Raw genomic sequence first — 26,773 nt, forward strand, 5'->3', positions numbered from 1 at the left:
ACCTCACTATAGAAGATGAATGAGATCCAGGGTGCTCTACACAGTGCCTGGCATGCAGTAAGAGCTCAGCAAGTGTTAACCATGCCTCTTAATGCATTACTAATGCATTTGCTCACAGGGCCAGTGGCTGAGGGTGGGGCTCTGCTTTTCTTGGCATTTGGCTGACAGTGGAGGGCCCACACTTCCAGCCTGGACAAGCGTCTGAGCACTGGGAAACAGCCCTTCCCCCGGGACTCGTTAGGAAACATCAGTGGAGTACTGACCGAGGAGCCTGTAGCCAGTGGGGCCACAGACCACAGTGCCTAGCCCTCCTACCTCTCTCTGCCCAGCACAGTGGCCCACAGGCAGCGGGGCGGCCGGTCCGTCAGTGGAGCTCAGGGAAGGGGAGGCTGGTGGCTCTGATGGCGGCTGGAGTGGGGTGAGTGGGATCTGCAGAGGGAGAGGCAGAGTTAGCGCAGTAGCTGTCTGGCCCAGGTCCCTACTCCCTGGCAAAGCCAGGCCTTCCCCTCTGTGTCCTCTCCTTCACGGAGGACTCCCAGCCCCAGATGCAGCTCTGGCTGCTGCCCCAACCCCTGGTAAGAGAAGCCTCAGGAGACCACAGCACAGGCAGATCTGAAGATGGTGCAAGCCAGGGGTCACAGAGTGAGACTGGTCAGAGGGCTTTGGAGAGACATGAATATCCTGGGCCCGGAGGGCTGCGGCAGGTCTCACTCAGGGTGCCTCTCCCAGCTCCAAGCCTGCTTCACTTGTCTGTGGGGCTTCCTCTCCTCTCACAAAGAGGGTTACCACAAAGGTCTCTTCCTGGTCTCAACACCTGGGATCCGAGCATCACAGGAACAGCTGAGATAAACAGTCTTAGATGGTCTTAGAAAAGAGATGGCAGGGGCCGGGCACAGTGGCTCATGCCTGTAATCCCAGCATTTGGGAGGCCAAAGCAGGCAGATGACCTGAGGTTAGGAGTTCAAGACCATCCTGGCCAACATGATGAAGCCCTGTCTCTACTAAAAGTACAAAAATCGGCTGGGTGCAGTGGCTCATGCCTGTAATCCCAGCACTTCGGGAGGCCAAGGTGCATGGATCATGAGGTCAGGAGTTCACCAGCCTGGCCAAGATGGTGAAACATCTCTACTAAAAATAGAAAAATTAGCTGGGGTGGTGGTGGGTGCCTGTAATCCCAGTTACTCAGGAGGCTGAGGCAGAGAACTGCTTGAACCTGGAAGATGGGAGACTGCAGTGAGCCAAAATTGTGCCACTGTACTCCAGCCTAGGCGACTGAGCAAAAGTCTATCTCTAAATAAATACAAAAATTGTCGGCCAGGCACGGTGGTTCATGCCTGTAATCCCAGCACTTTGGGAGGTCAAGGCAGGCAGGTCACGAGGTCAGGAGATCGAGACCATCCTGGCCAACATGGTGAAACCCTGTCTCTATTGAAAAAATACAAAAAATTAGGTGGGTGTGGTGGCACTCACCTGTAGTCCCAGCTACTCTGGAGGCTGAGGCAGGGGAATTGCTTGAACCTGGGAGGCGGAGATTGCAGTGAGTAGAGATCACTCCACTGCACTCAAGCCTGGTGACAGAGCAAGACTCCATCTCAAAAAAAAAAAAAAAAAAAAAATTAGCGGAAAAAAAAAAAAATTAGCGGGACGTGGTGGCGGGTGCCTGTAATCCCAGCTACTCAGGAGGCTGAGGCAGAATTGTTTGAACCCAGGAGGTGGAGGTTGCAGTGGGCCAAGATTGTGCCACTGCACTCCAGCCTGGGCAACAATAATGAGACTTTGTCTCAAAAAAAAAAAAAAAAAAAAAGAAGAAAGAAAAAAAAGAAAGGAAAAGAGATAGCAGGGAGTTGTAATATTTCTGTCTCCCCTGCCTGATGTGATGTGGAACATCTACTCTGGGACTGAAAAGGCAGGATTTAATCATGGGCACTTCTCTCTCAGTCCCTGAGAATGTGATTTCCATCTCCTGGGCACCTTGTGGCTAGATATGAGTCAGCTTTAACTCCTCCCTCTCTCATTCTTCACAGCCTTTAAACTCTATCTCTGCAGCGCCCCTCAGCCCCACTCCACCCACCTACGGCCAGCTGCAGCAGCGCCTCCAGCCCAGCTCTTCCTGCCTCTGGCCTGCACTGCTCCGCCACTCAGTCTCCTTGACCTGGTTTGGTGGTCTTTTAATCTCCTGTGCACGAGAGAGCCTAAAGCATCTTTTCTTTTCTTTTCTTCCTTTTTTTTTTTAAACTATAAACTCTAACAACGCAATGAGATATTTTTTCTTTTTTTTAGACAGGTTTTGCTCTGTCACGCAGGCTGGAATGCAGTGGCATGACTGTAGCTCACTGCAGCCTCGATTCCCTGGGCTCAAGCAATCCTCCTACCTCAGCCTCCTGAGTAGCTAGGACTACCGATGAGTGTCACCACACCTGGCTAATTAAAAAAAAAATTGTTTTTTTTTTTTTTTTTTTTGTACAGACAGTGTCTTGCTATGTTGCCTAGGCTGGTCTTAAATTCCTGGGCTCAAGTGATTCTCCCTCTTCAGCCTTCCCGAATGTTGAGATGATAGGCGTGAGCTACTGTGCCTGGCCTTGTTTTCTTTTCTAAAGCATTTTTGTGCTCAAAAGCCCCCTATGGCTGCCCATTGTCAGCGGAAACAAGTGTGAACTCCTCTGCAGGCATCTGGGCCTGGCTGGCCAGCTCTTCCCACGCCACCGTCTCCTGTTCGCTCTCTCCCTCACCGTCCCTTCGCAGGTCCTTTGCTCCAGTCAAGCTGAACAGCTTGCTGCTCTCTGGGCCTCCCTGCTCTTGGATCTTTGCTCATGCTGTTCTTTCCACAAGGAATCCCTCCTCCCCAGGCCCCACTCCACTCTTAAAATCTCCCATCCATCCGTTAAGGCCCAGTTCCAATGTCATTTCCGTCCTTCTCTGATGGCCTCTCCCCACCATCTCCTGGGTTCTCTGATGGCACTGGCATACTCTGCCTTGTGGCACGGCGTCTATACCTCCCTGAGCTCCCAACAATCCCAGGCTCCTGGGTTCCCGTTGGCCTGCAGAAGCCTTGGCCCTTCTATGGGACCTCATGATGCAGTCCAATTCCATACGTGTTGGCAAAGGCACGGCTCACAGTAAGAGCTTAATTGGCATTTGTGCAAAGGCGCTTTCACAAAGCACAAGCTGGGAATCACATCATAAACAGCTGCCACTGACTATCTACTGTGGGCCAAGTGCGACATATCATCTCATTGAATCCTCACATCAACTGCAATATGGGTATTTTTATCCCCATCCGTTAAAAAACAAAACTGTAGTCTGCAAAGCTAAGTAATTTACACCAGGTCACACAGCTCAGAAGTAGCTAAGTGAGGGATCCAACCCAAGTTTATCCGAGGCCAAGCTTTGTGTTCTTTCCATTATGTCATGTTAATTCTGGGGAAGATAAATCTATTGGCCTGAACCCCCAGAGGTTCCAGAATCCATTTAGGTAAAAAGTAAATGATTTAAGGACACCCGACCCCTCTGTTATCAGCAGTCACTGAGAAGAGTGTGCTGGGGCGGGCTGAGCTGCAGTGGTTGGGCCTCTGGGAGTTCCAGGGTGAACCCTGCTGCAGGGACAGATGTAGGGCAAGGAGAACTGCCGAGTCACTGCTGCAGACTCTGACTCAGCTCTGTGCCAACCTGGTGAGGCTGGGTGGCCAGAGTGGCCGTGGTGACAAGGGGCTTCCTCTGCAAGGGCCAGGCTTCCAGTGAGTGGAGGGGCTGCCAGCTCAGGGACTGGGGATCAAGAGTTGCCTAGTTTGCATCAGACAGATAGACACCCCCCCCCACCTGCCACACACACACACGCACGCACGCAAACACACACACACACACACACACACACACACACACAGAGAAAAGTGCTTTTCTTCTTGTCAAAGTGAGGCAAAGGGGCTGGCTGACCTCAGAAACAACCTGCTGTTCACCCCAGGCATCTGGAGCTATTCCTGATCCTCCCACCTCCATGTCTCACCCCATTCTTGCGGGTTCCTCACAGAGTAACCTCAAGTGACACCTTAACTCAGCCCAGGAGTCACTCCCAGTAGCCTCCTGCTTCTCCTGGGGAAGGCAGGTGTCAGGGCTCCCAGCAGAGACGGTGAATAGTTATCAGAACCGAAATGCCTTTCTTGACACCATGCCCTGGGCTGCCTTACACCCAGCCCCACCCCTGCGCCCGGCCAAGAAGAGGCTGTGTCAGTAGCCAAGTGTCCTCTTGGAAACTTGAAATAATTGCATCTGCAGACTCCACCCATCTCCCCACACTGGGCAGAAGCAAGTGCAAAGCTCCATCAACAAGAAGGGGTGCTCTGTGGGGAGCACTGGGAGGAGGGGACCGCCAAACTCAGGGGACCTGGGCAGTTTCTACCCCATCTAAGGCTCAAATCTTTCAGGCGGGGCAGGCCTTCCCTGGATGTCCACAGCCCCCAGAGTGGAAGGGGGACAGCTGATGGCCTGCTTCCCTAGATGCACCAGAGAAGAGAGTGATATGGCAGACGGGGCTGGGGAGGCAGGAGGCAGTGTGATGGGAGGGAAAGGAGCGCATGCGCCTACCTGAGGGAGCGAGCCGGTGGTGAAGTGGAGCTTCTGCTGAAACAGGGCACTCAGCATCTGGTTCTGCCGTTCCAGGTCAAACACCCTCTTTTTCAGCTTGATGCACTCCTCTCGAAGGTCCTGCCGTCCACCCCAGGAGGTGCAGGAAGAAGAGGAGAGGATGGTGAGAGAGTGTCACAGTACTTTTCATCAGAGCAGCAGCATGCACGGATCGACCTGGAGGCCCTAGGACCCTTCTGGGCATAGCCTTCTCCTGGAACCTCCTTCTATGAGGAATCTGAGCCTGCTGATGTTGCTAGCTATAGCATCTTCTAGGGACGGCAAATTCTCCAAAGTTCATCACCCCTGGTGGGAGGTAAAACCCATTCTCTCTGTTACCTTTCTCATCCCTGGAATCAACCCCCTGCCTCTTAGAAAGAGGGCCCACAAATCAAAGAAGGGCCTATATAAGACAGAGGAAGGCCTTGGGGCCAAAGTGGCCCCGATGTCAAGAAGTTATCCACAGCACAGGAGTACATGAGTAAATATGTAGATGCCATTTAGGCTCACAATGTCAACACTGCTTTAAGGGCTATCACAACCTGGAAAAGCCAGCTGGGGACAGGGTAAGGGCAGGAATCAAGCTCAAATAAGTGATCACAGCTCAGAGACCTGGCCTTACCTAGTCCCACCCTTGCCTCTAGGTAGAACAGTATGGACCTGCCCAAGGTAGGAAGACAGAGAATTGCTGGAGGGCAAGGCCCATCTCCTCCAAGCCCTTATTCTCCAGGAAGGGCCTCATCTGCTGTGCCCAGCGCTTCTCCCCAGGGTGTCTGGGCTTGCGGGGGTGGTGGGGGAATGTCTCCTGTGGTTACTTACCTTCTGGTTCAGCAAGGCCTGTACCACGTGGTTGGCAACCTGGGGACAGAAAGCCACGAGGCAGAGCTGTCAGCAGACCCCAGCTTCTGCCAGGAGCAGATGAGCCACATGCCCCCAGTCCCACTGCAGGCCCCACAGACCTCGTCCAGGCAGCGCTCATAAGTCTCCCGCTGGTTTTCGTTGGCCTGGGCAAGTGCCGAGTTCTCTGCCTGCAGGAGCGAGAGAGGAAGAGGGCAAAAAGATGGCTTTGGGGATTATTCTTCCCCCAGGGCACACTCCTTTTGAGGAAGGGTAGGCAGCTACAGGGATGCTAACTACACCCCCACTCCAGCTCTTGGCTGTGAGCAGACTCTCATTCCGGGAGGCCTGCAGAGGCCGAGGGCAGCTGGAGGGCAGGGCTGAGATGGTATGGTTTTCTGTAAACCCCCAACCTCAGTCATTGGCACTGGAGGCACTGGGGAGACACAGCGGCCAGGTGGACCTGAGGTGGGAGGTGCCCACAGTAACCCTTATTTTCCTGGGAGACGGGCAAAGGAGGCTGCAGGGAGGAGGACACTGTCTTAAGAATGTGGCAAGGGGTGTGGCCCGAGGATGTGCACCCTTGTCCCTCAACTCCTGAGCCCTGGACCATCCAGCTTCTTCCTACTGTGGCCTCTGACCACCCCCTTTCCTAGAGCCTGCAGAAGCATGGGAGGTAAGGAAGGGAGGTGTTCTGGGGTTAGGACACCCATCTCTGGGCATGCTTCTTGTCCCCGAGCTGTCACTGGGTGGGAGAGCTAAAAGCAAGGAAAGGGCTTCTTAGAGAAGCTCTGCAGAAGAATGTTCGGCTAGCCTCCTGCCTGGCAAAGCAGGCCGAGAGGAAGGCCCACGGCACCCAAAAATCCACAGGAAGCTCAGACGGAGGGGAAGCCCTGCCTCCCCCACCCTGCCCCATACTGCACCTCCAGCTCCCGCAGTCGGTGCAGAAGCTCCTGGCATGTGCCTGGCTCCATGCTGCCATCACCACCCTCTCCTGGCCTTGGGTTTCCAGGACTTGCAGCTGGCTGGTCCATGGCCTCCGACATCTGGCCCTGGGAACAAGGGAGAGATGCCCGGCAGGCTACTCCAGGGCATGGGGAGGAAGTGAGGAGGCAGAGGACAAAGATGAAACCCTTCAGTCTCCTTGGAGCTTAGGTCAGTGTGACCTATGTGTATGACACTGTAACAACCAAGGGCCAGGCTGGGAATCTCCCAGTCACGGGGCAGACACAGATACTCTCCCTGTCTTAAGAACAGAGACTATTATTTTAGAAAGCCCCACACTCACACATGTGCTATTGTTGGTCAGACACTGAGCAAGGAGCCTAGAAATCTGATTTCTCCACTAGGACTGGCCTCAAGCTGGGGAGTCATTCAGCCTCCCTGGGCCTCTGTCCCCCTATTTGTAAAATAACACCAATATCTCCTAATCTCACTCAGTGTTTGCAAACAAAGACCAGGTCTGTGAAAGTGATTTGAAGAAGTTAAAAAAAACAACACAAGACTGTTATTACTCATGACAGTAACAATAATTTAAACTAATTTAACAAATAAGACAACTAGGATTTTATCCTGAGCATCAGTGGTCCCCTGCCTGGAGCAGGGACACGCTTTAGGTAATGGAGACAATGAATAAAACCCTGGCTTTGCAGCCAAAAGTCTCTGTCTTGCTCTGCCTAGTATGAGCTGGGTGAAAACATGAAAACTGAGCTCATTGATTCACTCAGTCACCAACTGATCCTTAGTTTCCTAGTTCTGAGAAATGGGTAGAAGAATTCTTCCTTCCTTATAGGGTCATTGTGAGAGTCAGATGTGACCACCTAGGAACAGCACCCTGAGAACTTGACCCGGAATGTGTGGAGAATACAGTTAAGCCGGGGGCCTGGTGCCTTTTGCTCTAGTTGCGGCTCCAGGGCTCACTTGCTGGGTCATCCCAGGGCAACGTCCCACTCCCTGAGCCTCAGGCTCCTTCTGGACATAGTAGAAAGTGCCCTGCACCCCTCCAGGGCTCCACTTTCTAGGCCTAGCGCCAGCCTTACTAGGTCGCCACTGCCCTGGCTGGAGCTAGGCCCCAGCAGATCAGGCTCTTTCCTTTTTTTTTTTTTTTTTTGAGACAGAGCTTTGCTCCTGCTGCCCAGGCTGGAGTGCAATGGCATGATCTCGGCTCACCGCACCGCAACCTCTGCCTCCCGCCTCCCAGGTTCAAGCGACTCTCCTGCGCCAGCCTCCCAATAGCTGGGATTACAGGTTTGAGCCACCGCGCCGGGCTAATTTTTGTATTTTTAATAGAGGTAGCGTTTCACCATGTTGGCCAAGATGGTCTCAATTTCTTGACCTTGTGATCCGCCTGCCTTGGCCTCCCAGAGTGCTGGAATTATAGGCGTGAGTCACCGTGCCCAGCCTAGATCAAGCTTTTTTTGTGCACACTGGTCCTTCTGCTGGGATCTCTTGACACCACCCGCTCCTTTCCACTTGGCCAGCAACTTCCTATTCATCCTTCGGGGCTCCCAGGCACTGCTCCTTCAAGGTTCTATACCAGCCTCCCCCACCAGTCAGCTCCATGAGGGAAGGAACGCTGCATTCACCTCCCCATCCAAACTCACACGCCTCCTAGTGGGATGCCTGACATGCAGGAGATAGGCTGATGACTAGACAAAGTTCATGACTACACCCAGCACAACCAGGGCTCAGACCTGTGTCACGCATGGGATCCTCCCACCCTACCAAACTGCTGCCATTGTTGCTAGCTTGAACTGGCTAGTCTTTTTCTTCCAATTGAGTTCCAATTTCTCTGCTAGAGAAAAATGCTCAGTTTTTTCTTCCCTACAAATATTGTGGTTTCTAGTAGATGGGCAACCCTTCTTATTGTAAGAGGGTAGAACATTGGTCCACCCTGACCACTCCTTGTGCCACTGAAGCCCCCACAAAAGAAAAATGGGGTTGGGTGTGGTGGCTCATGCCCGTCCTTGGCACTTTGGGACGCCAAGGTGGGAGGATGGCTTAAGGCTAGGAGTTCAAGCCCAGCCTGGGCAACATAGTGAGACCTCATCTACCAAAAGCAAAAAAAAAGAAGTGGGAGGATCCCTTGAGCCCAGGAGTTCGAGGCTGCAGTGGGCTATGAACGCCACTGCACTCAAGCCTGGGCAACAAAGCAAGACCCTGTTTCAAAACAAAATGAAAAGGCTTGGAGTTTTTGGACCATAGGAGAGAGGGGTCCTCAAGCAGCTCACCACCCAGCCATTCTGAGCACTTGCTCCCTGTCCTCCAGGGTAGAGCCCAGGGGTGCCTCTCCCACCCCCAGCATGCACAGGCCCCAAAGCCTCTCACCTGTCTCTGCCCCCTTACACAGGTGGGCACACTCACTCTAGCATCCAGAACGGTCACCTCGCCTGTGGAGGGAAAAAAAAGATGATGTCAGTCACGCACTTACTGGGCTCCTGCTATGCGCCAGGCGCTGGGACACGGGATGAGGAGCCGGAAAGAGCCCAGACACTATGAAGCTTCTACTCTATTGGTCGAGACAGACAACGTACAATGTTGGGTTGTGATTAGGCACTGAGAGACGACAATTAAGCAGAGACCTGAATGAAGTCCAGATGAAAGCCTGGAATGGAAAAGCATTTGGAACGGCAGAAAGAGCCAGTGCAAAGGTCCCCAGCTCTCAGCCAGGAACCATCAGATAACAGAGGAGACTGAACAGTCACACCTGGTACTTTACAACCCGGTTCTATAACGCACATAGTCTTCTCTAGTGCTCAGCAGTTAACCACAACAATGTTAAATAGCATTATAAGCGCCTATGTTTCAGATGAGGAAACCAAGTGTGATGAACAGCACAGGCACATTCTTCCACACCATCCCATCCGGTTCTTCTGACAATCCAGGAAGGGGAGCACCCGCCAGCAGGAGGAGGCTGGCTCTGGGGCAGAGGATATTGCCCAAATCACATGGCCGCTTCACATAGCACACACTGGACAGGCCTAGATCTCCCCACTCCTCTGCACATGCCCAAGCTGCACTGTAAGCTCCACAATACAACATATGTTTATGCTCCGCACAGCCCCAGGGCTCCCCGGAGGCTAGAAATCTGACACTACAGCATCTCTTTTCTTTTTTTCTCAATTGTAAAAGAGGGATAAGAACACTTAGTCCAAAGAGTTTTTGGAGGACAAAATGAGATAATATATGTAGAGTGTCTGGCACGAACTCCAAAAATGAAGGCTTTTCATATCATCAGCCGCTGACACAGGCCCAGTGCAAAGCCCTGGGGTTGTTATGGAGCCTGCTACTACCTTGTCCATTCACACAGAAGCAGACTCTGAGTCCCAGGGCCCTTACGCAGGGGTCTCAGCTACAGGGGCACCTTTAGATACCACCCACCCTGGAGGCCTCCTCTCCCCCAACCCCTCCCAGCTGGCTCTCCAGCCCCAGGGCCAGCACCGCCTTCTCTTTCTCTTCTGATATCCCAGACAGAGAAACAGCTGGATACTTGGGGGCTGGGGTAACAGTGAAAGGGGAGAATGCTTCTTCCTGTCTGTGTGTGTGGACACAACAGTGGGAAAGGGACTTCTGAAAACACTTGGAGGAAAAGGAAGACCAGTTTAATACTGATTTTTTTAAGAGACAGGGTCTCACTCCACTCCCCAGGCTGGAGTGCAGTGGCACATTCATAGTTCACTGCACCCCTGACCTCCTAGGCTCAAGTGATCTCCTGCCTCAGCCTCCCGAGTAGCTGGGACTATGGGTGATCCTCTGTCCTCAGCCTCCCAGCGCACTGGGATGACAGGTGAGTCACTGTGCCTGGCCTCTAACGCTTATTTTTAATACAACAATCTGAAGTTCTTTTGTTTTTTGTTTTGTTTTGTTTTGTTTTGAGACGGAGTCCCACTCTGTCACCCAGGCTGTAATGCAGTGGTGCAATCTCAGCTTACTGCAGCCTCCACCTCCTAGGTTCAAGGGATTCTCTTGCCTCAGCCTCCTGAGTAGCTGGGGTTACAGGCATGCACCACTACGCCTGGCTAAATTTTTTGCATTTTTAGTAGAGATGGGGTTTCGCCATGTTGGCCAAGCTGGTCTCGAACTCCTGACCTCAGGTGATCCACTCTCCTCGGCCTCCCAAAGTGCTGGGATTATAGGCATGAGCCACCATGCCTGGCCTGAAGTTGTTATGTTAACATCATAAAAATGTATCATGTTTTACTTTGTTTGCTCATAATGGTGTGTTTGATAGACATAGAAATATACAGGTCTGGAAAAAAAAGGAAAAAAATTGAAGAATTATTCTCCTTCCCACACTCAAATGGGGTGAAATCCAGACAAGGCCTCAGGTCACCTCCAGCATCTGATCAGTGCCGCCCTCATCCACAACTCTGGTCTCTGGGCCATTATCCTTCCCACTGCCCAGAGCAACCTGCCTGTCGGTCCCCAGCGTGTCCCTCAATCCCCTCACCATCTACTTCTCTAGTGGAAACTTCCATGGAAGAGGGGCTGGGGGGTGCTGAGGTGTGCTGTGGAGGAGGAGAAGAAAGTTGGGAGGAATGGGATAAAGAGGGCAGCATCCGGGGTCCGGAAAAAGATAACACTAAGGATGGGGAAAGCCAGAGGTTTTGTGTGCTTCATAAGAAAGCAACAACCAAACAGTAGTTTAGTAGAATATCTTTTCTTAAAATAATAGAAAAGCATCCAGGAGGAGCAAGGCCAGGTTGTGAGGACTGGCTGTAGATTCTGTGTGCACGAAGTGGTTTTCTGTGTTGAGGAGCATGGAGACCCCATGCACTCCACAAAGCCAGGCAAGGCCCTGATCCACAGCCGAGGCCCTGTGAATCCCAAGCAGGGAGCCCAGAGTCCTACTGCGAATGGGGTAGACCCTCCGATTTATAAGCCAGCCAGCGGCCCCAGTTCTGCTCAGCGTGCCGTGGCTGGAGCTCAGGACAGTCTGAGGAAACGCTGGCTGGAGCAGGGCTGGGACTCAGCCCCACTTTGGGAGAAATGCTTTCTGGCCTTATAGCGAGGTGGTCTGGTGTCAGCCCAGGATGAGGGGCCTTCTCTGCATCTTCAGGGCTGTCAGAGCGGAGGGCAGGAAGCTGTCACGAGGAAGAGACCCACAGGAAAACTTGGTGGCAGAGAGGAGCACAGGCCATAAGAGTCAGCCCAGAGCCTGAGTTCAAGATTTATTATTCTTCCTTTTTTTTTTTTTTTGAGATGGAGCCTTGCTCTGTTGCCAGGCTGAAGTGCAGAGGCGCAATCTGGGCTCACTGCAACCTCCACCTCCTGGGTTCAAGCAATTCCCCTGCCTTAGCCTCCTAAGTAGCTGGGATTACAGGTATGCGCTACCATGCCTGGCTAATTTTTTTTGTATTTTAGTAGAGATGGGGTTTCAACATGTAGGCCAGGATGGTCTCGATCTCCTGACCTCGTGATCCACCTGCCTTGGCCTCCCAAAGTGCTGGGATTACAGGTGTGAGCCACTGCACCCTGCCTAAGTTCAAGATTTCTAAAGAAAACTTCCTGCGTCCTTACTCTTCTCTGGGGAAGGTCAAGATCCAGAGAGAGACCACCACCACCAGCTCCAACAGAAGCCAAATCCGGAATGTGGCCGGCCCTCTGGAGTTTGGGCGTTCTGCCTATATCTCATGGGGAATGCCTATCCAGGCCAGCTCCACAGTGGTGGTCCCTGCTGCCTCCCAGGGGCTGAGCACTGCCTCCTCCCTCAGGACCCACAGCTCCTGCTCACTCAGCCTGACCTGGGCAGGGGAACCCCAGGCCTGAGGTTTTCAGGATGGCTCTGGTTTCAAACATTCCTCTGGTGGCCCCAACACATCTGGGACATCGGGTCTGGACACACGGTGCCCGCCAGGCTGGGGCTGGGAACTCGGTGACTTCAACTGGAGGCTTCTCCTGCCAGAACTGCCAATGGAGGCCCTGCCTCCCACAAAGGCCTGATTCAGAGGGAGGTGACCTCAGTGCAGGGGGAGGGAGGGAAGGAGGAGGGAGAAGAGCAGAGTCTGGCTTGTCCTTCAGAAGGGGTGGGGAGGGGGGCAGTTTTTAGGCAGCCAGGGCCGAGGAAGGGGGGAACTTGCTCAGGGGTCTCTGGGTGACCTGGGTGACCACCAATTCTTCAGCCAAATCAGTCGTAGAGGGCCCCAGCTCTCTCTTCCCCCTTAAAGCCATGAGGAGACAGGGGCTTTCAGGGCCTCCAAAGAGATCTGTCTTGGCCTTTCAGTTAGCCAGACCGGAGGGGGTCTGCAGCTCCCACGCCGTCTCCAGCAGGGCACAGGCGAGACCCCTCCCTGAACAGAGATTGGGCCTGAACGAAGGGGCCGGAGAGGCAGGCGGCAGTAAGCCTGTCCTTGTTTCCTCACCCCGGCCCTTAGCCAAGGCCTTCTGGCCCCTGGTGAGCCCCTTACTCACCAGCTGTTCCCTCCAGAGTCCTCTAGGGAGAGAAGCCAGGGAGCGGGAGTTGGGGAGGGCAGACGGCTGTAGGCAGGAAGGCAGAGATGGAGAGCTCACTTAATCACAGAATCACCCAGAACGCCAACCGCTTCCCTCCGCGCCCTCCCCGGCTGCTTTCTGGAATCCCTCTTACCCTCCCAGCCCTTTTACCAGTCACACCCAAGAATCCACTTGTAAACAGCAAACACCCTTTCCAGCCAAGATCAGCCCTGGGCTGCTGAGAGGTGTGGGGAGCGACCGGAGGACAGAGGCCTGGCTCCCCGGGCACTTCTAGCCTGAAAGGGGCCACTCGAAGCATCTTTCAGCCCTGAGAATTCCAACTGGTCTCCTCCCTGCTCAGGGTAAGAGGGCAGACAAAAATGTCCTTCCCTCCTCCTGACAACTGGCACTGGAGACACAACGGCCCTTCTGAGAGGCATCTGTCCCGGAAGGGGCCCCCTGCATCCCCCCCAACTCTCGCTTCACAGGCACTCTAAGCACCTCAACCACCACGGCACGGGTTCTCCCGAACTGGCTGCGGAATAGGTCCTGGGCCCTTCCGGGAAGGGAAGGAGAAGGGCAGTCGTGTTACGAGCCCTGAAGGCTTCCAGATTTCAACAGCCCTCATCTCCCCTCCCTCAGAGCCCTCCTGCTCTCCGTCCACAGCATAACCCAGTAACAAAAATAGCAGCTGCTGGGGGTGGGGAGAGGGAAGGGGTGCCGACACAATGGGTTTATTTACAGGACCACACACCAGGGACTCTGCAGCCAAGCAGCCTCGGCCCCCCCTCCCAAAAGTCCAGCCCGGCCGGTCCTAGACCAGCCAAGGGTAGTGGAAAAAGCCTCAGACCGGAAGGCAGAAGAGTCTAGCATGGAATCCAGTTCTAACTTTGCAATGAACTTACATGCTGTGTGACTAGGCAGATCATTCCATCGCCCTGAGACGAGTTTCTTCACACCAGGTGAGTGCTGTTCTGCAATGGCAGTTCCCACAGTGGGGCCCAGGTACCCTGAGGCCCTCTCCAGGGGTCTGTAAGGTCAGAGCTGCTTTCCTAATACTACTAAGACATTACCTGCCTTTATTACTCTCATTCTCTCCTGAGCGTACAGTGGCGTTTTCCAGATACCATGCCATGTGATACCACAAAAGATTGAATACTGAAGCAGATAGGAGAAGTCAGCTTCCTTCTATGAAGTCAGACATGAGATTTGCAAAAATAGAGAACAATGACATTCCTGTTATTTGTGTTTTGGAACATATATAATTATTTTTATATAAAATGTTAACATGTGATGCTTTATTGCTTTTTTAAAAAATTAATTAAATAACTGTAAGTATAACACATATAAACAAAAGCTCTTTGGGGTCCTCAATTTTTAAGCATACAGAGGGGTCCTCAGACCAAAAAGTTTCAGGATCGTTTTTCTTTTCTTTTCTTTTTTTTGAGATGGAGTCTCACCCTGTTGCCCAGGCTGGAATGCAGTGGTGTGATGGATCCTGGCTGGGATGACAGGTGCGTACCACAATGCCTGGCTAATTTTTGTATTTTTAGTAGAGGTGGGGTTTCGACATGTTGGCCAGGCTGGTCTTGAACTCTGGACCTCGTGATCCTTCTGCCTCAGCCTCCCAAAGTGCTAAGATTACAGGCGTGAGCCACCATGCCCAGCCAAGAATCGTTTTTCTAGAACAGTGCTGTCCAATAGAACTTTCTGTGATAATGAACATGTTTATTTAGCCTGTACTATCCAACATGGAAGTTATCCACTAGCTACACAAGGCTGCTGAGCACTTGAAATGGGGTTAGTCCAACTGAGGAACTGAATTTTATGTTTAATTTCAGATAACCACATGCAAGCTCAAAAAGCTCCCTGGGATCCCCTGACTTGTGCATTCTAGGTCAATGCTTCTTTCCACGAGGTGGGACAGGACCTGACGCTCACGCCTGTCCCCAGGCTTGCACTGACATACTCTCTCACTCTCTTTCTCACCAGAGAAGGCCAGCTCAGGCCCACAGTCAGTCCAGCCTGGCTTGAATAAGAGAGCTGCTCTCTCATTCTCTACCATGACTAGCACACATCTTTCTGCTCTCCTCAAACTTCTGGCCTACCACCCTCCTGTTTCCCCAGAGGATGAAAGCCAGCAAAGGGAAACCCCCTCACACCTCCTGCCGCCACCGTCCCAGCCCCCTCAGAACCCTCCCCACCTCCTCATCCACCATTACAGCAGATGAGTTGCCCACTCCCAGCCAAAGCGGGTCCCTCTTGCCCCAGACTTTCCCCATTTATGTCTTCAGTATCTGCTTCCTGAAGAGAGCTTTCCTATCTGACCTTGAAAACTAAAAATCTTTTTTTTTTTGAGATGGAGTTTCACTCTTGTTACCCAGGCTGGAGTGCAATGGCGCGATCTCGGCTCACCGCAACCTCCGCCTCCTGGGTTCAGGCAATTCTCCTGCCTCAGCCTCCTGAGTAGCTGGGATTACAGGCACGCGCCACCATGCCCAGCTAATTTTTTTGTATTTTTAGTAGAGATGGGGTTTCACCATGTTGACCACGATGGTCTCGATCTCTTGACCTCGTGATCCACCTGCCTCGGCCTCCCAAAGTGCTGGGATTACAGGCTTGAGCTACCGTGCCAAGCCGAAAACTAAAAATCTTTTAAGCCTTTTTTTTTTTTTGAGACAAAGTCTCGCTCTGTTGCCAGGTGCTAGACTGGAGTGCAGTGGCATGATCTCGGCTCACTGCAACCTCCACCTCCCGGGTTCAAGCAATTCTCCTGCCTCAGCCACCCAAGTAGCTGGGACTACAGGTGCATGCCACCATGCCCAGCTAATGTTTGTATTTTTTTTTTTTTTTTTAAGTAGAGACAGGGTTTCACCATGTTGGCCAGGATGGTCTCGATCTCTTGACCTCGTGATCTGCCCACCTCGGCCTCCCAAAGTGCTAGGATTACAGTCGTGAGCCACCACACCCGGCCTTTTTTTCCTCTTAAATGAAAACAATGATCTTTGCTTGACATTTTTCCAGATACTGCCAAATTTCAAAAAATACTCCAGATACTTCAAAGCCAAACTTCTCAAGAAAAAGAAAAAGAAAATCCTAAAACCATCTTCTCATTCTTCCCTCAGTCTGGTCCAACTTCAGCGGTAACCACCACAGTGCTAAATCCAAACAATATTTTTCAATACCCATTGCCTTCGCAGGTATAAGCACCTCTGTGACCACTTCCTCCTGGACTCTTTTTTAAGCTTTAAGACACACAATTCACCCATTGAATTCAGTGTACAATTCAGTGGTTCTTAGTATACTCAGAGATACAGGCAATCATCACCATGGCTAATATTAGAACATCTTTACTACCTTCTTATTGTTCCTTTCCTTAACACTGCCCCCTCCCCACCCAGTCACAGGCAACCACTCATCTATTTTCTGTCTCTATAGATTTCCCTATTCTGGACATTTCATGTGAATGCAGTCATATCATTAGTGCCTTTTACAACTGGCTTCTATCACTTTGCATGATGTTCTCAAGGTTCATCCACATTGTTACATGTATCAGTACTCCATTCCTTTTGTTTTGCTGTGGTTTTTTTTTTTTTTTTTTTTTTTTTTTTTTTTTTTTTGAGACAGAGTTGCACTCTTGTTTCGCAGGTTGGAGTGCAGTGGTGCGATCTCAGCTCACTGTAACCTCTGCCTCCCAGGTTCAAGTGATTCTCTTGCCTCAGCCTCCTCAGTAGCTGGGACTACAGGTGCCTGCCACCACGCCTGGCTGATTTTTGTATTTTTAGTAGAGATGGGGCTTCACCATGTAGCCAGGCTGGTCTTGAACTCCTGACCTCAGGTGAGCCTCCCACCTTGGCCTCCCAAAGTGCTAGGATTACAGGTGTGAGATACCGTGCCTGGCCTCCATTCTTTTTTTTTTTTTTTTTTAAAGATGGGGTTTCACCATATTGGTCAGGCTGGTCTCGAACTCCTGACCTCAGGTGATCCATCCGCCTCAGCCTCCCAAAGAGCTGGGATTACGGATTACAGGCATGAGCCACCGCGCCTCGCTCTCCATTATTTTTTATGGCTGAACAATGCTCCACTGTATGGGCCGGCCAGTTTGTTTATCCATCCATTCTACTGATGAACATTTGGCTTATTTTCACTTTTTAGCAATTATGAATATTGCTATGAGCATTTACGTAGTTATCCCTTGGCATCCCCAGGGGATTGGACCTAGGTCCCTTGCAAAAACCAAAATCTGTGGATGCTCAAGTCCCTTATATAAAATGGTATAGTATTTGCATATAACCTAAACATTTCCTCTGGTATACTTTATAAACCATCTCTAGGATTTTTATAATACCTAATGCAGTATAAATGCATTATAAAGAGTTGTTAGACTATATTGTTTTAAGCTTTGTATTATTTTTCCTTTATTTTTATTTTTTATTTTTTTTCCCTTCGAATATTTCTGGCCCACAGCTGGTTGGACCATGTAAATGTGGATCACCGACTACACAAGCTTTTGTACAGATGTATGCTTTCCTTTCTTTTGGGTATATACTTAGGAGTAGAACTGTTGGGTTATAGAATAACCGCAGGTTTAATCATTTGAGGAGCTGTCAGATTGTTGTCCAGAGCAGGTGTACCGTTTTATAATCCCAACAGCAGTGTATGAGGTTGCAATTTCTCCATATTGTCGTCACTTATTATTTGATCTGCTGATTCCAGCCACCCTCCTAAATATGGTTTGGGTTTGTATTTCCCTGATGACTAATGATGTTACTTGCATGTATTTATTGGTCATTTGTATCTCTTCCTTGGAGAAATGTTTTTTCAAATTTTTACCTATTTTTCAATTGGGGATTGTATCTTATTATTATCTAATTGTGAGAATTCTTTCTTTCTTTATTTTTTTTTTTTTGAGATGGAGTCTTACTTTGTTGCCCAGGCTGGAGTGCAGTAGCATGATTTCAGATCACTGCCACCTCCACCTCCGGGGTTCAAGCGATTTTCCTGTCTCAGCCTCCTAAGTAGCTGGGATTACAGGTGTGTGCCACCACACCTGACTAATTTTGTATTTTTAGTAGAGATAGGGTTTCATCATGTTGGCCAGGCTGGTCTCGAACTCTGGGCCTCAAGTGATCTGCCACCTTGGCCTCCCAAAGTGCTGGGATTACAGGTGTGAGCCATTGTACCTGGCCATTAAAAAAAAATTTTTTTTTTAAGAGACAAGATCTGGCTCTATCAGGCTGGAGTGCCATACCACAGACAGAGCTTACTGTAGCTTTAGACTCCTAGGTTTAAGTGGTCCTCCCACTTCAGCCTCCCAAGTAACTAGGACTACCACAGATTACTAATTTTAAAATTTTTTGTAGAGACAGGGTCCTACCATATTGCCCAGGCTGGTCTTTAACTCCTCCTAGTGATCCTCCTGCCTTGGCCTCCCAAAGCACTGGGATTATAGGCATGAGCCACTTTGCCCAGACTAGTATTCAGAATTCTTTTTTCTTTTTTCTTTCTTTTTCTTTTTTTTTCTTCTTACAAATAAAGTAGGCAGAAAAACAGAATTCTTTACATATTCCGGAATCAAGTCCCTTATTTTATATATGTATAATTTGCAAATATTTTCTTCCATTCTGTGGGCTGTATTTTCACTTTCTTGAGGGTGTCCACTTCTTCCTGGATGACTTTTCCCTTGCCTATTACATTCCTCTGCTCCTCCTACCCCTCTTCCACCTCTTCTTCTGTGTGCTTATGTGTTACTTTATGTATAAATACATACTTAAAAAAAAAAGACATAGTAGCACGTTCTCATGGTTGCACATCTTTCTTTAGCAGAACAATTTTTAGAAAATGAAACTATAGACTTTATATGGATCTTATCAGTTTTTGTACCAATATTCTGTTGCAAGATCTAATCCAGGATTACACAGGGTAGTTTGGTCACCCAGTCTCCTCAGTGTCTATGATTCATGACAGTCCCTCCACCTTTCCTTACCTTTCATCATCTTAACACTTCTGAAGGGAGCTGGTCAACATTTTGGAGAATGTCCTCCAATTTGGGTTGTTTGATATTCTCGCTTATTAGACTGAGGTTATATGTTTTGAGAAGAATACCACAAAGGTGATATGCCTTCCCCAGGGCATTATATCTGAGGATACAAATGATATCAAGGTTTCTTATTCCTGGTGATGTTTTAACTTCATCACTGGGTTAGATAGTATCTATTAATTGGTTTCTCCACTGTAAAGCTACCATTTTTTCTTTTCTAATTAAATATTTTGGGGGGGGGGGCAATACTTTGAGACTATGCAAACATCCTGTTTTTCCTTAAATTTTCACCCACCAATTTTTTAGCAAAATCAGTGCATCTTGCTTGTAGCAATTACTATGGTGTTCTAAAACACAATTTTCAATTTTCTTCCTTCTATATTTATTTGTTTGTTTTTATTGAGATGACGTCTTGCTCTCCGGCCTGGAGTGCAGTGGCACGATCTTAGCTCACTGCAACCTCCACCTCCCAGGTTCAGGCGATTCTCCTGCCTCAGCCTCCTGAGTAGCTGGGATTACAGGCACCCGCTACCACATCTGGCTAACTTTTGTATTTTTAGTAGAGATGGTTTTTTTTTTTTTTTTTTTTTTTTTTTCCCAGTAGAGACCATGTTGGCTAGGCTGGTCTCAAACTCCTGACCTCAAGTGATCCATCTGCCTTGGCCTCTCAAAGTGCTGGGATTACAGGCATGAGTCATTGCACCCAGACCCTTCTATATTTATTAATTGGAAGTTTTCTGTGAGGAAAAATTGTCTCTTCATCCCATTTACTCAGTATAGACAAAATGGATATTTATTTTAATCTTTGGGTTATAATCCAATACTATCTTCACATTTGATTGCTCAAATTCCAGCTATTGAGAATATTTCAGGTTGGGTCCTTTTTTTTTTTTTTTTAAGACAAGTCTTGCTCTTTTTCTCCCATGCTGGAATATAGTGGCATGATCTCGGCTCAAGCAATTCTCATGCCTCAGCCTCCCGAGTAGCTGGGACTACAGGTGTGCACCACTATGCCTGGCTAATTTTTGTGTTTTTAGTAGAGATGAGGGTTTCACTATACTGGCCAGACTGGTCTCCTGATCCACTCCTTTTTTTTAAAAGCACTCTCTTGCCATAAGACATTCCTGGCTTATCTTATATTTTCCTTGTCACAACCACTTTTCCAAGGAGCTCCACCATAGCAACCTTCTAAAACTAAATCTGATTGTGTTCTTCCCACTTCAAATCTTCTTTCCTGCTGCTTTTGGGACACACCAAAGCCCTCAACACAACCCTTGAAGCCCTGCCTTTGTCTGGCCCCAGAGCAATTCTTTGGACAAGCTTTCCTGGACTCACTCAGCCCTCATGGTTCTATCTTCTTCAAGTGCCTCCTGCAGGATCACTATTTCCAAATGCAATGCATCCTGTTCTTGAACATTCCCTGTGAAGAGGCAGGGACTTCCTATACTGTGAGAAGGGGAGCTCCCGGAGGAGAGGCCCTGCTTGTGTTTCTGCATTCCTCCCCCACTCACCCTCTGCCAGTGTACCACTCCTGCCAACCACAGCAGGCCCTTAACCACCCGCCCCCTGTAGAACTGGTGACCTCCTTTCATTCTAGCCAGAGAAAAGGTCAGAAAGAAGGGACAGCTAAGAACATACATGGGCTCATCAGGTTCTCCTAAAGACCCCTAACTATCCTCTACCAGGTGGCTCTTAGGGCCATAGGACAAACTATACTGAGGAGTGAAGAAGGGACATTTGCAGATTTGTCCCTGACCCTTTCTAAGTTCTCAACCCACTCTTAGGCCTCAGTGACTCACTCTGGCAAATTGTACCAACCTATTCATTCTACAGGTATTTCTGGACCAATAAACTCACTAGGAAACACACTGCTTGGGTTTATAGCTGGGGGCAATTCAGAGAAGGGTCAGCTCTTGGGCTTCTTGTAGCTTTCAGTCTAGTAGGAGACGTAAGACAAGCAAGAAAAAAAAATCAGTAGCCTTTCTATATGTTAACAATGAACTACCTAAAAAAGCTACAAAATAATAAAGTATTCAGGAATAAGTTTTACCAAGGAAGTGAAAGGTATCTACACTGAAAACTATAAAACACTGATAAAAGAAACTGACATGAATAACTGGAAAGACGTCCTGTGTTCAGGGATTGGAAGAATATTGTTAAAAAGTCCATAAATACCTAAAGCTATCTACAGATTCAATGCAATCCCTATCAAAATACCAATTACATTTTTCATAGAAATAGGAAAAAAATACTAAAATTCATATAGAACCATAAAAGATCCCAAATAACCAAAGCAATATGTCTGACAAAAGAATTACTTTGATAGAGTAAACAATAGAGGTAAAAAATCCTCTCATTTCTAAAACTATAGGTATTGAACCTACCTCTGGGAATCTAAAATTCTCTGTGCTACCTATCACACCACATCCTGGAGTAAGGCCAGCTAAATAAGCTGAGCAAAAGTTTTTTCTTGAACAAAAGAACAAACTTGAAGGCATCACACTACCTGATTTGAAGAACCTACTACAAAGCTATAGTAATCAAAATAGCATGGTACTGGCATAAAAACAGACACTAGGTGAATGGTACTGAATACAGAGCCCAGAAATAATTCCCCATGTTTACAGTTAATTGATCTCTGACAAAGATGTCAAGAACACACAACAGGGAAAGGACACTTACCTTAGTAATTAGTATTGAGAAAACCGGATATTCACACGCAGAAGAGTGAAATCAGATTAGATCCTCATCTCATACCATATACAAAAACCAAGTCAAAAAGGATTAAAAACTTAAACTTGGCTGGGCGCAGTGGCTCAGGCCTATAATCCCAGCACTCTGGGAGGCTGGGGTAGGTGGATTGCTTGAGGTCAGGAGTCTGAGACCAGCCTAGGCAACACGGCGAAACCTTGTCTCTACTAAAAATACAAAAATTAGCTGGGCTTGGTGGCTCACACCTGTAATTACAGCTACTTAGGAGGTTCAGGCACAGGAATCTCTTGAACCCAGAAGGCGATGGAGGTTGTAGTAAGCCGAGATCACACCACTGCACTCTGGCCTTGGTGACAGAGTGAGACTTCATCTCAAAAAACAAAACAAAACAAAAACCTTAAACCTGACCAGAAACTGTAAAACTACCAGAAGAAAATAAAATGCAGAGGAAAAACTCCATGATGTTGGTTTGGGCAATGACTTTTTGGATATGCTTTTGCACAGGCAACAAAAGGGATTACATCAAACTAAAAATTGGCTTCTGCAGAGCAAAGGAAACAGCAGAGAAAAGAGACAATCTACAGAATAGGAGAAAATATTTGTAAACCACACATCTCATTCACTCAGGCTGGAGCACAGGCTGGTTACAGTGGTGCAATCATGACTCACTGCTACCTCAAACTCCTGGGCTCAGCTGATCCTCCCACCTCAGCCTCCTGAATAGCTGGTACTCTAGGCATACACCACTATGCCTGACTCATTTTTTGGATTTTTTTTTTTTTTTTTTGCAAAGACAGGGTTTGACCATACTGGTCTCAAACTCCTGGGCTCAAGCAATCTGCCTGCCTTGGCTTCCCAAAGTGCAGGGATTATAGGCGTGAGCCATTGTGCAGAGCCTGACATGTTTTTTTTTTTTGAGACGGAGTTTCGCTCTTGTTACCCAGGCTGGAGTGCAATGGCGCGATATCTCGGCTCACCGCAACCTCCACCTCCTGGATTCAGGCAATTCTCCTGTCTCAGCCTCCTGAGTAGCTGGGATTACAGGCACGTGCCACCATGCCCAGCTAATTTTTTGTATTTTTAGTAGAGACGGGGTTTCACCATGTTGACCAGGATGGTCTCGATCTCTTGACCTCGTGATCCACCCGCCTCGGCCTCCCAAAGTGCTGGGATTACAGGCTTGAGCCACCGCGCCCGGCGACATTTCTTAAAAGACATACAAATGGCCAGTAGGTATATGATCATCAGGGAAATACAAATTTAAATCACAATGAGATGTTACTTCACACATTTAGAATATTATAAAAGAGACAAAATAATAAGTGTTGGCAAGGATGTGGAGAAAAGGGAATCCTTGTACACCATAAGTGGGAATATAAATCCGTATAGCCCCTATAGTAAACAGTATGGAAATTTCTCAAAAAACTTAAAATAGGCCAGACCCAGTGGCTCACACTTGTAATCCTAACACTTTGGGAGGCCAAGGCAGGAGGGAATCACTTGAGGCCAGGAGTTCAAGACCAGCCTGGACAACATAGCAAGACCCTGTATCTACAAAAAATAAAAATGAAATCCCTTAAATAGAGCTACCACATGATCCAGCAACCCAATACTGGGTATATATCCAAAAGAAATGAAATCAGGATGTTGAAGAGAGATGTGCACTCTCATGTTTATTCATTGTAGTCAGGATATGGAACCAACCTAAGTATCTGTCAGTAGATGAATGGATAAAGAAAATGCTATATATACATAATAGAACACTATTCAGCCCTAAAAAAAAGGACATCTTGTTATTTGTAACAACATGGATGAATCTGGAGAACATTATGTTATGTGAAATAAGCAAGGCACAGAAAAGTACCACATGATGTCACTTATATAAGGAATCTAAAAAGTTGAATTCATAGAAGCGGAGGATTGCTTGAGCCCAAGGAGTTTGAGACCCGCTTGGGCAGCATAACAAGACTCTGTCTCAAGATAAAAAACAAACAAACAAACAAAAAACCCCAACAGATATGTGGATAGATAGCTGTACTATAAAGGAAGTTCCATAAGAGAAGTCTTTTGAAGAACTTTAAAAATCAGGAGAGAAATATTAAGCTGAAGCTGAAACCGTTTTTCAGAATTGGAGACATCAAGTGAACAGAAGGTGAAGAGAAGGTGGGATTTACACACAATGAAAAGGGAAGGGGGTTATTCCAGACAGAAGGAAGAGCAGAAACAGAAGTGAGGAGGCAGAAACCTCTGGGTGTACATGGAACCAGAATGATTCAGTGCAGCTGGATCTAAGGACATTTGAAGGTGATTGTTTCCTGCTCCCCTGGCCCATGCCAATAACTAGCTCCTCTCCCATCCGCTAGCTGAATTAGGGAGTCAGCATCTTTTCAATATATCCTGGCATAGCCAGAGACGCATGCTGGGCCCCACAGGAGAAACCAAGGCATAGAGGCTCCTAGAGGTGATGGTGGAGGTGATGGCAGAGCTGACCACTGAAACATCAGCTATTAATATTTTCTTCTAGGTCTGAGACAATAGGGCCTGGGAGGCTGTGCCTACAGGCTGGAGAGCTGGGCAGATACTCTTCCAGCTCCTAGTGCCCATCCCCCAGACTTCATCTCCTAGCTTCTTTCTACAAAAACAGGCTCGGGCCAGCCAGTATGCCTCCTGTACCCAAGCAGCTCCAGTGCTCACCCAGTGGGCACCATCTAGCCAGAACCCAACGGTGCCCCAGCAAGCTGCTAGCTCTGCTCTGGGAGGAGAAAACAGCTCTGGTTCACCTACAAGCTCCCACTGGGTTCTGCTCTTGTTTGTGACCACAAACAGGAGTCAGGCTTTCGGGATTATGCTTCTGAGATTCATGCAGACAAACTATATGACCCTAGGTGAAGCTGGCTCCCTACTGGGCCTCAGTTTCCTTTCTGTAAAATGGGGGTGAGCTCTCTGACTCCTCTGCCCTGCAGGGCGCAGGAGAGAAGAATATCCTGTCTAGAAAAGGACTGCAGCTGAGAAGCCAGGCCCCTTGTGCAGGGCAGGGTTGGGCTCAGCCGGGCCTTCAGGGATAAGCTGCTGGCTTTGATGCTGCTTTGCTCCTTCAAGGCCTACAAGCTTCCCAGAAAAGCAGTGGGGGAGGAGAGAGGAAGGGACAGCAAAGCCAAGTTTTAGCCTTCTTCTAGCCTGAAGGACAGGAAGTGAGGTGCTGTCTACAGAGGAAGTGAGAAGCAAACCCCCCCCCACCCTCCCCCCACCCCCCGACTTCCCCTAAGCCTGGAGTGGAAAGAAAGGTTCCAGCTTCAGGAGCCTGTGGGCTCAGAGCTGGGGAAATAGAAGGCAATGCGGGTGTGGGAAGAGGAATGATCAGCACCATCTGGCAGAGAAGGGGGTCTCCTGTCTTGGACACAATAAAACTCAAGGGGCCCAGGACATCCTACAGACTGGGGGAGTGGGGAGAAGAGAAGCCACTCAAGCCAAGTGGAGAAAGGCAGCATTCCAGGCCACGTGGTACCCACATCTGCAGTCCTGGCCTGACTGCTGCTCCCAGCATGCGTGCCCTGTCATGTGCCTCCGCACGGGCCAACCCCAACACTAGGTGGGGCAGGTCCTTGGAGCACTTGCTCTTAGAGATTGTGTCCTTTCTTTGCAGCCCTTATCACAGCTGTAATTCTGTAACTGTTTAATCACTTGATGAATGTGGACTTTTCTGATCACTGTATCCCTAGAGATTAGCACAACACCTGGCACGTAGTAAATTGTAAATAATCTGCTGGCTGAATGAATAGGTTGCTCATAGCTTGAGAATTCCTTAGAGGCCGGTTTGGCCTGAATCCTGGCATCTGAAGTTTCGTACACAAAGGTGAATGAACACTGTTCATGACTTGGGGCCAACTGGGGAACCCTGGGGTGACTGGTAAAGGCCAGTGCTATGGTCTGAATGTTTGCATCCCCTCAAATCCACATGCTGAAATCCTAACATTCAAAGTAATGATATTGTGGGGGGGGGGCGGATGGTGCTTTGGGAGGTAAATAGGTCATAGGGGTGGAGTACTCATGAATGGGATTAGTGGTCATATAAAAAGGGGCCTGGTGAGATTCCAGGTAAGGGCACAGAGAGAAGCCTCTGTCCAGGAACCAGAGAGCTGGCCCTCATCAGACAGCTAATTTGCCCTTGCCTTTACCTTGGACTTCCCAGCCTCTAGAGCTGTGAGAAATAAATTTCTGTTGTTTCTAAGCTGCCTAATTTATGGTATGTTGTTATAGCAGCTCAAACAGACTAAGACAGCCAGAAACAGGAGACCTGACATAGGGGGCAGGAGAAATCCAGGCACACCCAGGCACTGCCGATAGGTAAGGCAACAAATACAATAGACACTCTACACTGTATTTCGGGTAAGAATAAAACAAGAATATATATTTGTTTTGTTTGGTATTGTGTAAGGAAACTCGAGGGATATATAGGAAACTAATAAATGATTATGGGGGAAAAGGGATGTAGGTGGGAATGAGTTTTTTTTTTTTTTTTTTTTGAGACAAGGTCTCACTGTTGCCCAGGCTGGAGTGCAGTGGCTCCATCTTGGCTCACTGCAACCTCTGCCTCCTGGGTTGAAGTGATCCTCCCACCTCTGCCTCGCCAGTAGCTGGCACTACAGGTGCATGCCACCACACCCAGCTAATCTTTTTATTTTTTTGGTAGAGACAGGGTTTCACCATGTTGGTCAGGCTAGTCTCAAACTTCTGACCTCAAGTGATCTACCCACCTTGGCCTCCCAAAGTTTTGGGCGTGAGCCACTGTACCCAGTTGAGATTTCCTAATGTATGCCTTTTTATATCATTTTGATTTTCAAACTATATTTATAAAACCTGGTGAACATATAAAACAAAACTTCAAAAAATATTAGAAGAAATCAAACTACTCAACAAGTTGATTTCTTTTTTTTTTTTTTTTTTGAGGCGGAGTTTCACTCTTGTTACCCAGGCTGGAGTGCAATGGCACGATCTCGGCTCACCGCAACCTCCGCCTCCTGGGTTCAGGCAATTCTCCTGCCTCAGCCTCCTGAGTAGCTGGGATTACAGGCACGCGCCACCATGCCCAGCTAATTTTTTGTATTTTTAGTAGAGACGGGGTTTCACCATGTTGAC

The 26,773-nt window shown here is 48.8% G+C and overlaps 1 protein-coding gene across 6 annotated transcripts in view; it reads right to left on the bottom strand.

The window, feature by feature from the left end:
* Window positions 1-26,773, bottom strand: part of NCKAP5L (NCK associated protein 5 like) — an 82,375-nt gene that overhangs the window by 49,972 nt on the left and 5,630 nt on the right. For 3 of the 6 annotated variants that reach the window (XR_012518434.1, XR_012518433.1, XR_012518432.1), the window contains exons 2-7: window positions 8,782-8,843; window positions 6,378-6,535; window positions 5,577-5,645; window positions 5,437-5,475; window positions 4,579-4,698; window positions 316-429 (exon numbers count right to left, since the gene is read on the bottom strand). Coding sequence is in view for 2 of the 6 variants with exons in the window: in XM_010349798.3 (XP_010348100.1) it covers window positions 316-429; window positions 4,579-4,698; window positions 5,437-5,475; window positions 5,577-5,645; window positions 6,378-6,500 (465 nt within the window). In the remaining 4 variants the exon portion in view is untranslated. Of the gene's footprint in view, window positions 1-315; window positions 430-4,578; window positions 4,699-5,436; window positions 5,476-5,576; window positions 5,646-6,377; window positions 6,536-8,781; window positions 8,844-12,864; window positions 15,078-26,773 lie in introns of those variants that run through there. The other 3 variants (XR_012518435.1, XM_010349798.3, XM_010349797.3) reach the window with 3 other exon arrangements.

Source organism: Saimiri boliviensis, chromosome 7 (assembly GCF_048565385.1).
Source record: "Saimiri boliviensis isolate mSaiBol1 chromosome 7, mSaiBol1.pri, whole genome shotgun sequence".
NCBI classification, from domain to species: Eukaryota; Metazoa; Chordata; class Mammalia; order Primates; family Cebidae; genus Saimiri; species Saimiri boliviensis.